Source organism: Dipodomys merriami, unplaced genomic scaffold (assembly GCF_024711535.1).
Source record: "Dipodomys merriami isolate MVZ:Mamm:240054 unplaced genomic scaffold, mDipMer1.0.p SCAF_4, whole genome shotgun sequence".
Lineage (NCBI taxonomy): Eukaryota > Metazoa > Chordata > Mammalia > Rodentia > Heteromyidae > Dipodomys > Dipodomys merriami.
The window spans coordinates 67,661,826-67,673,927 of record NW_027205603.1 but is presented as its reverse complement, the minus strand read 5'-3'; the positions used below and the strand labels follow the sequence as shown (position 1 = coordinate 67,673,927).

At 39.1% G+C, this 12,102-nt stretch overlaps 1 protein-coding gene across 2 annotated transcripts in view; it reads left to right on the top strand.

The window, feature by feature from the left end:
* The window catches only part of Dpys (dihydropyrimidinase), an 80,241-nt gene extending 68,592 nt beyond the window's left edge, over nucleotides 1–11,649 (top strand). For both annotated transcript variants that reach the window (XM_069991242.1, XM_069991240.1), the window contains exons 8-10: nucleotides 2,648–2,855; nucleotides 9,429–9,559; nucleotides 11,248–11,649. In XM_069991242.1, coding sequence (XP_069847343.1) covers nucleotides 2,648–2,855; nucleotides 9,429–9,545 — 325 coding nt within the window. In that variant the 3' untranslated portion in view covers nucleotides 9,546–9,559; nucleotides 11,248–11,649. The remainder of the gene's footprint in view (nucleotides 1–2,647; nucleotides 2,856–9,428; nucleotides 9,560–11,247) is intronic.
* Nucleotides 11,650–12,102: the final 453 nt, after the last annotated feature.

Sequence of the window (12,102 nt, the reverse complement as noted above, 5' to 3'; positions counted from 1 at the left end):
TAGAACCCAGACTATATGCATACTGTTCACTGCTGCCAGATTTTTCTTTTCACTTTTCCATTCAATGAGACTTAAGGAAAGGAAGCACTCAGCATTTCCAAATACCCAATCTGGAAGTCACCAATTATATTTATAAGACTGAAAAGTGTCAATAAGCTACTGAGATAAAACAATCCTGCTGTGCATGTATATCCAAAGTATGTCCAAGAGACACCTGTGCTTCTGTGTTCATAAGAGTCAAGATTTGGAATCTACCCAAGTATCAACCAATGGATGAATGTACAAAGAAAATATGGGGGGCTGGGAAGGTGGCTCAATGGTAGAGTGCTTGCCTTGCATGCATGAGGCCCTGGGTTCCATTCCTCAGCACCACATAAGCAAAAAGAAAAAAGCCAGAAGTGATGCTGTGGCTCAAGTGGTAGAGTGCTAGCCTTGAGCTGAAGAGCTGAGGGACAGCACCCAGGCCCAGAGTTCAGGCCCCACTACCAGACCCCCCCAAAAAATATGGCCATATATTCATCATGGAATACTATTCAGCAATGAAAAAAGATGAAGTCCTCTCATTGCAAAAGTATGGATGTCAAGCAAAATAAAACAGGCACAAAAAGAGAAAGACTATCATTTAATTTATATGTAATCCAAAAAGTTGATATCTTATAAATAAAGAGTAAAAGGAGAGGGTGAAAGAGAGGATGATTGTGATAAATAAATTCACATGCATGTATGAACATAGAATCTTGGAATCCTATTGGTTTACAAAGGGGAAGAAGGTAATAGAGGAGGTGAATTTGATTAAAATATAATATATGCACCTGTGGAAAACATGATGAAACCCAATTAATATATGCTAATAAAGAAAGAGAAAGAAGCTAGGTGCTGGTGGCTCATGCCTGTAGTACTAGCTATTCAGAAGGCTGAGATCTGAGGATCGTGGTTCAAAGCCAGCCCTGGTAGGTAAATCTGTGAGACGCTTATCTCCAATTAACTACCGGAAAACTCAAAAGTGGTGCTGTGGCTCAAGTGGTAGAACGCTTGCCTTGAGCTGAAAAGCTCAGGAACAGTGCCCGGGTCCAGAGTTCAAGCCCCACAACCCACAAAGAGAGACAGAGACAAAGAGAGAGGAGTGGAATAGAACTAGCATTGCTAGTAGTTGAGGGGTAAAGAAATGTTGGCCAAAGAATCCAAAATTTCATTGAGACAGGTAGGATTGTAAAGAGTCTTTTGTACAATGGAGCCAATATAATAATTTGTTATGTTCTTGCATGCTGAGAATGGATAGAAGGCACCCTCACTATAAAAATGTGAGTTAGTGTAGTGGTCATTTAATCATTCGATGATGTTGACATACTTTAAAATATTATGTGACAAAAGTAAATGCAGGCTGGGAAGGTGGCTCAGTGGTAGAGCGCTTGCCTTGCATGCATGAGGCCCTGGGTTCAATTCCTCAGCACCACATAAGCAAAATAAGCTGGAAGTGGCGCTGTGGCTCAAATGGTAGAGCACTAGCCTTGAGCTGAAGAGCTGAGGGATAGCGCCCAGGCCCAGAGTTCAGGCCCCATGACTGGCAAAAAAAAAAAAAAAAAAAAAAAAAAAAAGTAAATGCATATAACTATTGATAGAAAGTATAAAATAAAAAAAAAACGTGCTACCTAGAGTGATGATAAATATACAGACATATGACATAGAATATGCTAGTAGAATAAATACATTTGGTTATTCCCATTGTCTTCAAGTTTCTAATTTTGCCACAAAGGGGAAATTTTCAGAATATTTTTCCTTCATCAGCACTAAATTTAATGTGTGTGTGTGTGTGTGTGTGTGTGTGTGTGTGTGTGTGTGTGTGTGTGTGTGTGTGTGTGTGTGTGTGTGTGTGTGTGTGTGTGTGTGTGTGTGTGTGTGTGTGTGTGTGTGTACCAGTACTGAGGCTTGGATTCTTCCTAAGCTTTTTGCTCAAGGCTGATGTGCTACTACTTGAACCACAGCTCCACTTCCAGCTTTTTGTTGGTTAACTGGAGATAAGTGTCTCACAGACGTTCCTGCCTGAGCTGACTTGGAATCGCCATCCTCAGATCTCAGTCACCTAAGTAGCTAGGATTACAGGCCTGAGCTACCAATACCCAGCCTTCAACTCAATTTGATAACTATGGAGCAGCCATGGCCTCTGGGAAGGCAGGAGGCGTGGGACCTGGGCAGGTGCTGAGCAGCCCTGCACTGGATCTGCAGAGAAGTTCCCATTCGCTAGAGCTGGGGGTCAGGTCAGTGTGTTCATGTCAGGTCAGAGACTCTTGTGTGTTTGAATGTGTGTGATTAAAAGATGGGAGAATGCATCGCTTGTTAACATGTCTAGAAACTTAACCGTGAGGGATGGTGCCCTTTTCCCACCCACTCCATCCTCATTCATCACCTTAAAGAATGATCTCTGGGGCTGTTCTCTTAGAAAATGTAATTACTCTGTAATGAAATGGTAATGCCATGTTCTATTCTTAAAGTCACTCGTTACAGTGATGAAGCGATGGCTTAATGGAGTTGCTAAATTTTCTCCTAAGTCATTCTTCTTTCAATATGTTCTATTTCCTCAAATGAGCTTGTGATGGGCTGTGTCTTTTTGTTTGCTTATTGTTGTTGCTGTACGTTTTTACAAACACAGGACTATCTCAGCCAAAACTCATCACCAAGCCGTCAACTTCAACATCTTTGAGGGCATGGTCTGCCATGGAGTGCCGCTGCTGACTATCTCCAGAGGCAAAGTGGTATATGAAGCTGGAGTTTTCAATGTCGCTGCAGGAGATGGGAAGTTTATTCCCCGCAAGCCATTTGCTGAATATATTTACAAACGAATCAAGCAGCGGGACCAGGTGAGTAGCACCCAGGTAGACTAGTATTGTGGGCTGGACTGACATCTGCTCCTGGGTATCTGGGTGATGGTGATGGTGTTGGTGATGGTGTTGTTCCCACTCAGTGGCTTCAAATACTCTTGTGTCAGGATTGATGGGAGATGTGATAGGCAGATACTCATATAGGCACACATCTCTAGCCCTAACTATTGCACAAGTGGAGATCAGGGGTTTTGCTGTTCAACGCTAGCCCAAGAAAAAAAGTTCCTGAGACATTCCTCCCTCTCCCCCCAAAAATAAAAATGTTGGGAGCTGGTGCAAGTATCTATCTTCACAGCTACACAGGAAGCATACACAGAAGATGGTTACACAAGGCTGTTAAGAGCAAAAAAGCAAGACTATATATGAAAAATAATGAAAAGAAAAGGGGCTGGGGGCAAAAGTGAAGAGTACTTGGCTGTCAAGCACAAGACCCTGCATTCAAACCCCTGTTCTGTGCCTGCCCCACCCCCACCCCAAATGTTCTAAAGAGAAAATCAGTGGAAGAATGCATTTTCCTTTGTCAATAGGTATCTATTATGGCCTTCCTCATGTTTTATCCAGCAGGTCAGGGTCTTTGGGGGCCTCTGGCAACTGTGTTAAATAGAGTTCTCTCACATATCCACATGGCTACTGGTGAGAAGAAATGGGAGGGAGCTGAAATATCTACTGGCGGTGCGGCCTTCCTGTAAACCCCGAGTTCAGTGCTCAGCCTATTCCTTTGCTCCCTGTAGTTGAAAGCTGAAAGGTGCCATCTCATGACCACCAGCTCATGATTGTGTTTGGGTCAATATAGATCTAAATATGAATTCTGCTTTCCCTCCCACTTTCTAGCTATGTGGCAAGTTCCCTATCCTTCATTGTTGGGATGTTTTCTCATCTGAAAAATTAAAGCATTTCCTTCCTAACAAATTATGAGACTCAATTAAGATTTTTTTTTAAATATACGTCACATGGTAGGAAATCAGGAAATGTCAGTTCTGACCCTTTGCTTTCCCATTTTGGGGAGCAAATCATTAACAAAGGCCTCCATGTTTGTGTAACACTTCTGTGTTATAACAGAGACATTTTTTTAAAAGAGGTATTTGTTTTATCTAGGGCTTTCACATTCTTTTAGTTGATATAGAGTTTTAAGTAGTCTCTAAATTTTACTGTACTTTATAACTAAATATTGGAATTTTCCAGAGTAAAAACAAAATTCAGTTTCTGGATTTTTGGAGAAGAGAGGTAGCCCCATGTTCTTTCTCAATCCCATATCACAAAAATAGACTATGGCTGCACGAGTGGCCTAAAGAAGACAGACATTCTGCTTCCCAACCAGCAGTCTCACTCTTGTTTCTTGTCTGGCCAAACAGACTTTGTTACCGTTGATTCTCTCTGAAGTATCCCTCTCTTCTTTCAGCTTTTCAAATATTCACGGATTTTGCTAAATTCTCCAGCTGTTTTTTTTTTATTCATTTCACTTAGTTCTTGTAGTCTCTTTGATTTCTCCTCTAATGTCTTGTGAAAAATTTTTACTTTGTTTTCTCAGAATCCAGCACATAAGATTCTCATTAAACACACACACACACACAGGTCACACACATACACACACACACACACACATTTCCTAAGATGTTGAATTGGTGTTCTAGAATGCTTAAGTTAAATTTCTTAAATTAAGTAACATGCTACAATTCTTGGGGTCTCCCCACTTTCTTTTTTAATATTTTTTCTTTTTTTAAATATTTTTGGCATTGGAGATCAAACTCAGAGCTATATGTATATATGTTGTATATGTGTGTATATATTAATTAATATATATTAATTAATGTCTATATTATTAATGTAGAAGAATTAATGCCTACATCATTTTTATGTGCTGCCTATCACACTTTGGTTCTTAATATTTTCTTCTGATATTAAACTTTCAATGCATTCTGTTACATTATTATTTTTTAAATAGCAATAAGTAATAATTTTATTATCATACATTGTTTCTAGAACACTAATGGCCTATAATCATTATATTTAAGCTGTACGTTCACATGAAAGAGACTATCATGCTCATTCTCAGCTTCTTAATAAAATAGAAAACTGAATCTCATTTAAAAAATTAAGTAATTTTGATAGGGTAAGAAGTAAACATAAGAGCCAAAATTTGTGATAAGGTCTTTTTTATTCCAGTGTACCATAAGCTATCTACAGAAAAAAGAATAGAGGGAAAATAATTGTGAAATTCAAATTCCATTATTTTAAAAAGGTACTGGGAAATGAGATTTGAAAGTTTCTGGAGATGTTTCAGACCCCTCTCCTAATTAGGCAAATAAAAATAAAAATATGACACTAAGGTTAAGAAAATAAATTGTCTGGAATGCTAGATTTTAATTTCTCATGAGGTTATCAGAACTGTTCCCTTGGTTTTCATTTAAAATACTTGACATTTCTTGGACTGGGAAGGTAGTTCAGTGGTAGAGTACTTAACATGTATAAGACTCAGCATTTAAACCTTAGCATCCCAAACAAAATTAAAATACTTCAACTGCTTTATGAGTGAGGTTAAGAATTTGAAGGCAAAAAGGAATATCCTTCTTATCTGTTTCTCTCCTCCCAAACATTAATTACTTCCAATTCAGGACTCTCAGAACATAAACTACAGCCGGAACCAATGGCTCACACCTGTAATCTTAGCTACTCAGGAGGCTGAGATCTGAGGATCACAGTTCAAAGCCAGCCTGGGAAGGAAAGTCCATGAGACTCTTATCTCCAATTAACTACAGGAAAACCAGACCGTAGCCCTGTGGCTCAAGGTAGAGTGTTCACCTTTAGCTGAAGAGCTGAGGGGCTGTGCCCAGGCTCAGAGTTCAAGCTCCCCACCCCCAACCACCAAAAAACAAAACAAAACAAAAAAACAAAAACCATACACCTCAAAGCAATATCACTATTTACCCACTCCAGGGCGCAGCAGATTATCTGTCTCCTTTAGACAGATAATTCCATGTTGATACTTGACATATAGTGGGCATTTGGTAAGTTAATAAACTAAGAATGAAAGGGCCAAGGCCATGTTTGCAGAGGAAAATAGAAGGAAATTTAAATAAGTATGCTCAGAAGATTAATCCTGCTCCATCTTAGATAGTAGTGTAATCTGTAAGCTTGATTCTTGTTTGTGATTTTATTATTTAATAAAATATATACGCATCAAGAAACTAAAACTATTATTGGATGGTATAATGCACTTCAAAAGAAGTAACAGACATTTTATCCTATTTGACAGTTTGAGAGAATTGTTATTTATTTTAAAATTTAGACAGCTGATACTTAGGGGGAAATTTTTCCATCAAATGATGAGATCAAACTGATACATATAGTATAATAAAGCATTCAATTGTAAATAAAACATCATTTAAGGAAATTTTGAAGGGAAGGAAAGAATAACAAAAAGAATAAGAAATAAAAGTAACAGCAACTTAGATATTCGAACAGATTCCTCAAAGGACAAAGTTACATACTGTTATTTCTAACTATTATATAGCACTTCAAATTGAAATGGATTTTATTTCTGGAATTCTGATGTGTTTACAGTGATATAATTTCCTCTAAAAATTGAAAGTATGGACCTTCCTTAGGTTATTCTCTAAGTCATCTCTTTTTCTCTTTTTCCCACCAGTCATAACAACTTAAAACCTCCGTGGGAAATACAGATCCCGTTTGATTTTATAGAGAAACAGGCACAGTCTGGTGGGGTAGTATATGGTTTCAGAATACTGATGTTAAAGCTTTCGAACTGGATTGTATCTTTCCAATGATAAGCGTAATTTGCCTTCTAGATAAGATAAAATGGAGTGGATGACTGATTTGGTCCTTGAAATGAGTATTTTCGATTTTTTGAGATAACAGTTTGTCAATGCCTTGCTCAAAGTGGTAGTTCAGAGAAAGTAATTTAAGACTTGCCACAGACTGCCATATAGATGTAATTTCCTCCAATCGATTGCTAATAAGAATAAAAGGCAATGCCTGTGCTGGAGCCAGCTCCTCCTGCCCACAAGAGATACTCGTGTGTATCTCTGTGCTGATGTGACTATCACTTCCACGGCTTGAAAGTAGATTGGTGGGAGTATTTACACCACAGAAACAGGCAAACACTATCAACTAGTATTTTAAGGATGATGGGAAAAGAAAGGCTAGGGCTGGGTATTACCAGAACACTACTGTATTTAGGAAAGTTTCTAAATGCAATTTGAGCCTGAAATCCAAAATGCTCCAGAAACTCTTATGTTTTTAAGACCGACATTACATGAGAGCACTTCAGTTTTCAGTTTTCAGATTTTTGGATTCAGAGTGTTCAACCGGTGAAGTCTATGTGAATAGTTAAAGTTACAAGGAAAAAATCCTTAACACATCAGGTCCTAAGCAGTTTTGCTAAGGGATTTTTTCCCCACCTGAACTCTCTCTTTATGTGTTATCTAATAATTCAGAGTTCATTGAAGGGTAAACAAAGGAGGAGGCTGCAATGCTTGGTAAGAAATGTATGCATTATCCTGCCCATGTAATTGTAGCACCTCTGTACAGTATGTTCTCAAATAAAATAAAATTAAATTAAAAAAAAAAAAGAAAATACTTATTGGTCATCAAGTAGATTCAGTTATGGTCTGAGTCTTCTAAGAACCATGGAAGGAAAACAGTATAGTATTCCTATTGTATAGATAAGGAAATTGGAGTTTAACATGGCAGCACATTTATCACAAAGTTTAATGCTTGCACCACACAAGGAGAACAGATGCTGTTCTCTGAGACCCTGTGTGGGTCTCAGAGGCAGGCCGGCAGTGAGACGGTGCAGAGCCAGAGCCAAGCTGGCTCATCAGACCAGAGACCTGTAACCGTCATTGTAACCAGGAACCAGACCACACCTAACACTGCCCTGCTCTCTGAACAACCAGAAAGTCATTGCTAGACAATCAGTGACCTGGGATCTGCCCACCAATCATAGCTGGCCAGCAAGAAAATTCAGCCCAGAGAAGAAATACACAATTAAGCAAGACAAAGGAGTAGGAGGGACGTGTACTCAACCCAGGCCAGGACAACCCCACCTGGGAGAGCAGAAGCAGATGTGGTAGGGAAGGCTCTAGCCCCCTGCTGTCCTGATTACCTGGGCCCAGTTACAAACAGAAACTCATCAATACATAGGCCAAAAGGAGCACAGGCATCCCAGCCTGTGCAAAGGCCCTGGATTATCATTTGCCTGGTGCAGGTTGTAGGCTTCCCCCTGAGCCTGCGGCTGAGGTAGACTCAATCAAAATACTCAAAGAAACCTTGATATTTTTGTTTTCTTGATTATTATCGTTATACTCATTCGGTGTCCTTCTCCATTTGTCTACCTCCTCCCACTAGTCCCTCTCCCATTCCAAACATATTTGAGCTTCTTGATACTCATGTGAATTGTTCAAAGTGTTTACGTCATGGAGCTTCACTCCTGTGCTTACTTTAGTCATGTATCGATGCATATGACCCTGTGCCACAGGGACAGGTGTTGGTGACTGGAATGCATTGGTTTGGGTGGCCAAAATATGATTCACAGTAGTTGGTGTATATGCTCATAAGGGTGTGTATGAATGCATGTGTGTATTATTAGTATTATTTCAATTCTTAGGATGTTCTTCTCCCCTAGATGTTATTCTCCACACTTCCCTTATGTTTACTCATCTTAACATTTCATCTTCCTAACCACTCTTGAATGTGGGTGGTTTTTAATTTTATTTTTTGTTTATGTGGTATCAAGGAATCTAACCCAAGGCCTCATTCAGGCTAGGCAAGCACTCTACCACTAAGCCACATTCCCAGCCCCTAAGTACAGTTTTTTAACCCCAATGTCAGCTAAAGAAGCTGGAGCACAGTTGTCAGGCTCTCTGTTTACAGAGCCTAGGCCCTAAATCACTGGGGTTTACAAACGGCCATTTGGTTTGCCAGGAAAGTGCACATGTTCACAAACAGCATGGTTTAGTCACTTAGCTTACATTCCTTTGCTTAGGAAGTCCAGGTTTGAGAACTCTCAAGCTCTGAATTAATTCAGATTTGGGTATGTAATTGGTCACTGAAAAGGTGAGACTCTGCAGGTCTGTTAATACACCAAGGCAGTCAGGAAAATGAGACACACTCATGTGAATTGCTGTTTGAGGCAGAAAATGCTCCGAAAGTAGAGGAGGTAGACAGGAAAGGAATGCAGACAACTGGGCATAAAGTGAGCAGAAATGGTAGAATGGTGGACAGGGCTGTAAGAGGTGGGATGGGACTCTGAAGAGGGTGAAAATGTGGCAGAAACCTCAGTAGAACATTCTCTGAGATTTGATGCAGATTAACACCAACAAAAAGAAGATAGTCAAGAGACTCAGTTTGCTGGAGATACAGTAGTAGGGCAAAAAAGGGAGGATGGCACCCATAAGGCAAAAAAGAGAGAAAGACAAAAGAGAAAATTATCAGGTTCACTTGTACTCTGTTTCATAAAAGATGCTCTAATTAGCTTTGAATTTGAGATGTCAGTAAACCACAGGAAAAGAAACAAAATATGTTCTGTTTCAGACTTGCATGCCAATGCCAGTGGATCGAGCACTGTATGATGGAGAAGTTATCACACTGAAATCCAGAGGGACAAAAGAGGACTCCACAGCCAGGGCCCAGATGCAGGCTCATTCCTGATCTGGGTGCTGTGGGTAAGGAACGTGGGCAAAGGGAAGTATTCCTGTATGAATAATCAGCATGAGAATATCAGTACAGGAAATGAGCATCTCTTTCTTCTTGTGTCTTTGAAGAGACCAAGGTCAGAAACTTCAAAGTTTTGATATCAGACTCAAGGATAGTTGAGCCAAGAGAAGACTGATTAAAAAAACCTGTGGACAAAACATTTTGATGTGCCTTCTGATTGAAGAGGGCCTTGGGTTACCTAGAGATTCCGTCTCTGGGAAGTTAGGGAACATTCAACAGAACACAAGAGACTCTTCACAAGAGACTCTTCTATGAATGCAAAGGTGTAGGCTGGTAATATGCACAAGGTCCTGAAACTATACTACTTAAAACGGCACCATTTCACAGTCAGTATTTATAAACCCACTGGAACTGTATATGGAAAAATGAATCTTTGTATTGTAGATGCAATTAGGTTCCAGAATTTAGAATGCATGAAGAATAAATAGAAAATTCACAAAGTAAAGAACTCAGGAAATAAATTATTCAAGAAATAAATTATATCTCCCCAGAGGGAGATATAATTATATAAGGGAGATAAAATTTTTCAGGAAAAAATGATTTAATAGCAATTTATGTACATTATTTCATATTTAATTTTTGAGAGAATGTTATAGATAGGATAATGTTGGCCGAGATATTTGAGTATTTCATCAGTTTCCTATCAGTCTTTTGATATTCAAAGAACTTTCTGTTTGAAAGTTCTGTGATCACTATTTTTTTTTCATTTTTTTTTCTTCAATTGCTTTCTGGTCCTGTCTGGCAGATCAATGGCTTGTCTATGTTTTGTTTTGTTTTTAACATTTATTTATTTAGTACAGGTACTGTTGAACTCAGAGCCTTGTACTTTTGCCTGGCTTTTTCATTTAAGGCTGGCACTTGAGCCACACCTCCACTTTGGCATTTGGCTGGTTAATTGGAGAAGAGTCTCATGAATGTGTTTCCTGGGCTGGCTTGGAACCACAATCCTAAGATCTCAGCCTCCTGAGTACTAGGATTATAGATGTGAGCTATCAGCACGTGACTTTTGCTATGGTTTTAACATCTCTTTAATATCAGTTCCACTTGAGTTCATAAATTATGTTGGCTAATTTTGCAGTTTCACTAGACTCTGAATTTTTGTTCATATGTGGTACATTTTCAGAGGGTTCAAGCAGTCTGCAAGGGTCTTACACTAGCTGTTTATCTGATGGATAGGGTAGACATTGGTGTGAAGTGGAGCTATTACTTGTCTAAACTCTGCTTTGCTATGTTCTCGGCATTGAACATTTTCACTTTTTGACTACCTGTGCTTGCCTACAGACACCTTCTGATTGCAAGGATTTGGATAATGAATACTTGAACAATAAAGCCTTCTTTCTTTCATTGTTCAACATTGTCAATCTTTACCAGTGTGATATATCTAATCTCGTGTTTGAGCATTTCTATCATTTCCAGATCACTGGAATTATTCCTTTACTTCAGAAAGCTTTGTTTAAAATTTCAGAGGAAGATGAGCAAGAGAAGAAATGCAATTGAATGCTATCACATGCTATTACCAGCGTTTGTAGGGGCAGGCTTTGTGTTTACTTTGATTAGCGCATTCCATGGGGTTAGCTTGAATCCCGTCCCTTTGTGAGGAAGCATGTTATCTGAGTTCTTTTCATTTTCTTCAAAGGTAAAATCAGAGCAAAGGATGCTGAAGTTCCCTTCACAGCCAAATCCTGTCAGCCCATCGAGAAACAGGTCTTATTTCAACTCTGCAAGATCCTTTAGGAAAAATAATCGCTCTGGGTCTCTTTGATTCTCTTTCACAAGCAAGACCTGTCTTCTGCACTGTGCCTTTGTGGCTGCATAAGATTGAAGATATAAATGAATATTATTATAATGGAAAGTCTGTTTGAAGAGTCATTGATGATACTTTAAAATATTATCTTGGCTTGCACTAGATTTCTGCCTTTGAATTTTTAAAAATCATTTTCTCCTTCCTTAAAAATTTTTTAATGGCTATATTTGTTTTAAGATGATACTTTGATTTTCCTTTTTGTTACAATTAATAAACATTGAGCACTTCATTTTATATTCCACTTGTCTGAATTATGTGATTTTCTTTGTAGCTAGTGGTATTAGGACCCAGGTTTGTTTTTTGCCCAGAGAACATGATTTCCTATGTAATGTATATCCGTAGATTCTGAAAAACCAAGTCCCTTGACAGATCCTATGTAATTAAACCAGAGGCCCAACAGTCAAATAAGTTCACGGCCAACTGTCCATACCCAGTCATCACACTGATAAGTTCTGGATTTCAGGGGGTTACATGGAGATCGATTGCATCAAAGATGCCACATGGACACCTTCCTCCCCTGCCCTTCTCAGCAACTGCATGTGAGCTGAGAGGATGAGCTTCTATTTCTCCCCCTGGGTAAGTAGGTCAAGACGGATATTTAAAACATGGATTAAAGTCAGGGCAGTTTGGCTATCCTGCCCCTGGCAGGGGACAGGTTTGCACATTTCACAAAGAGCGGGAGGAACC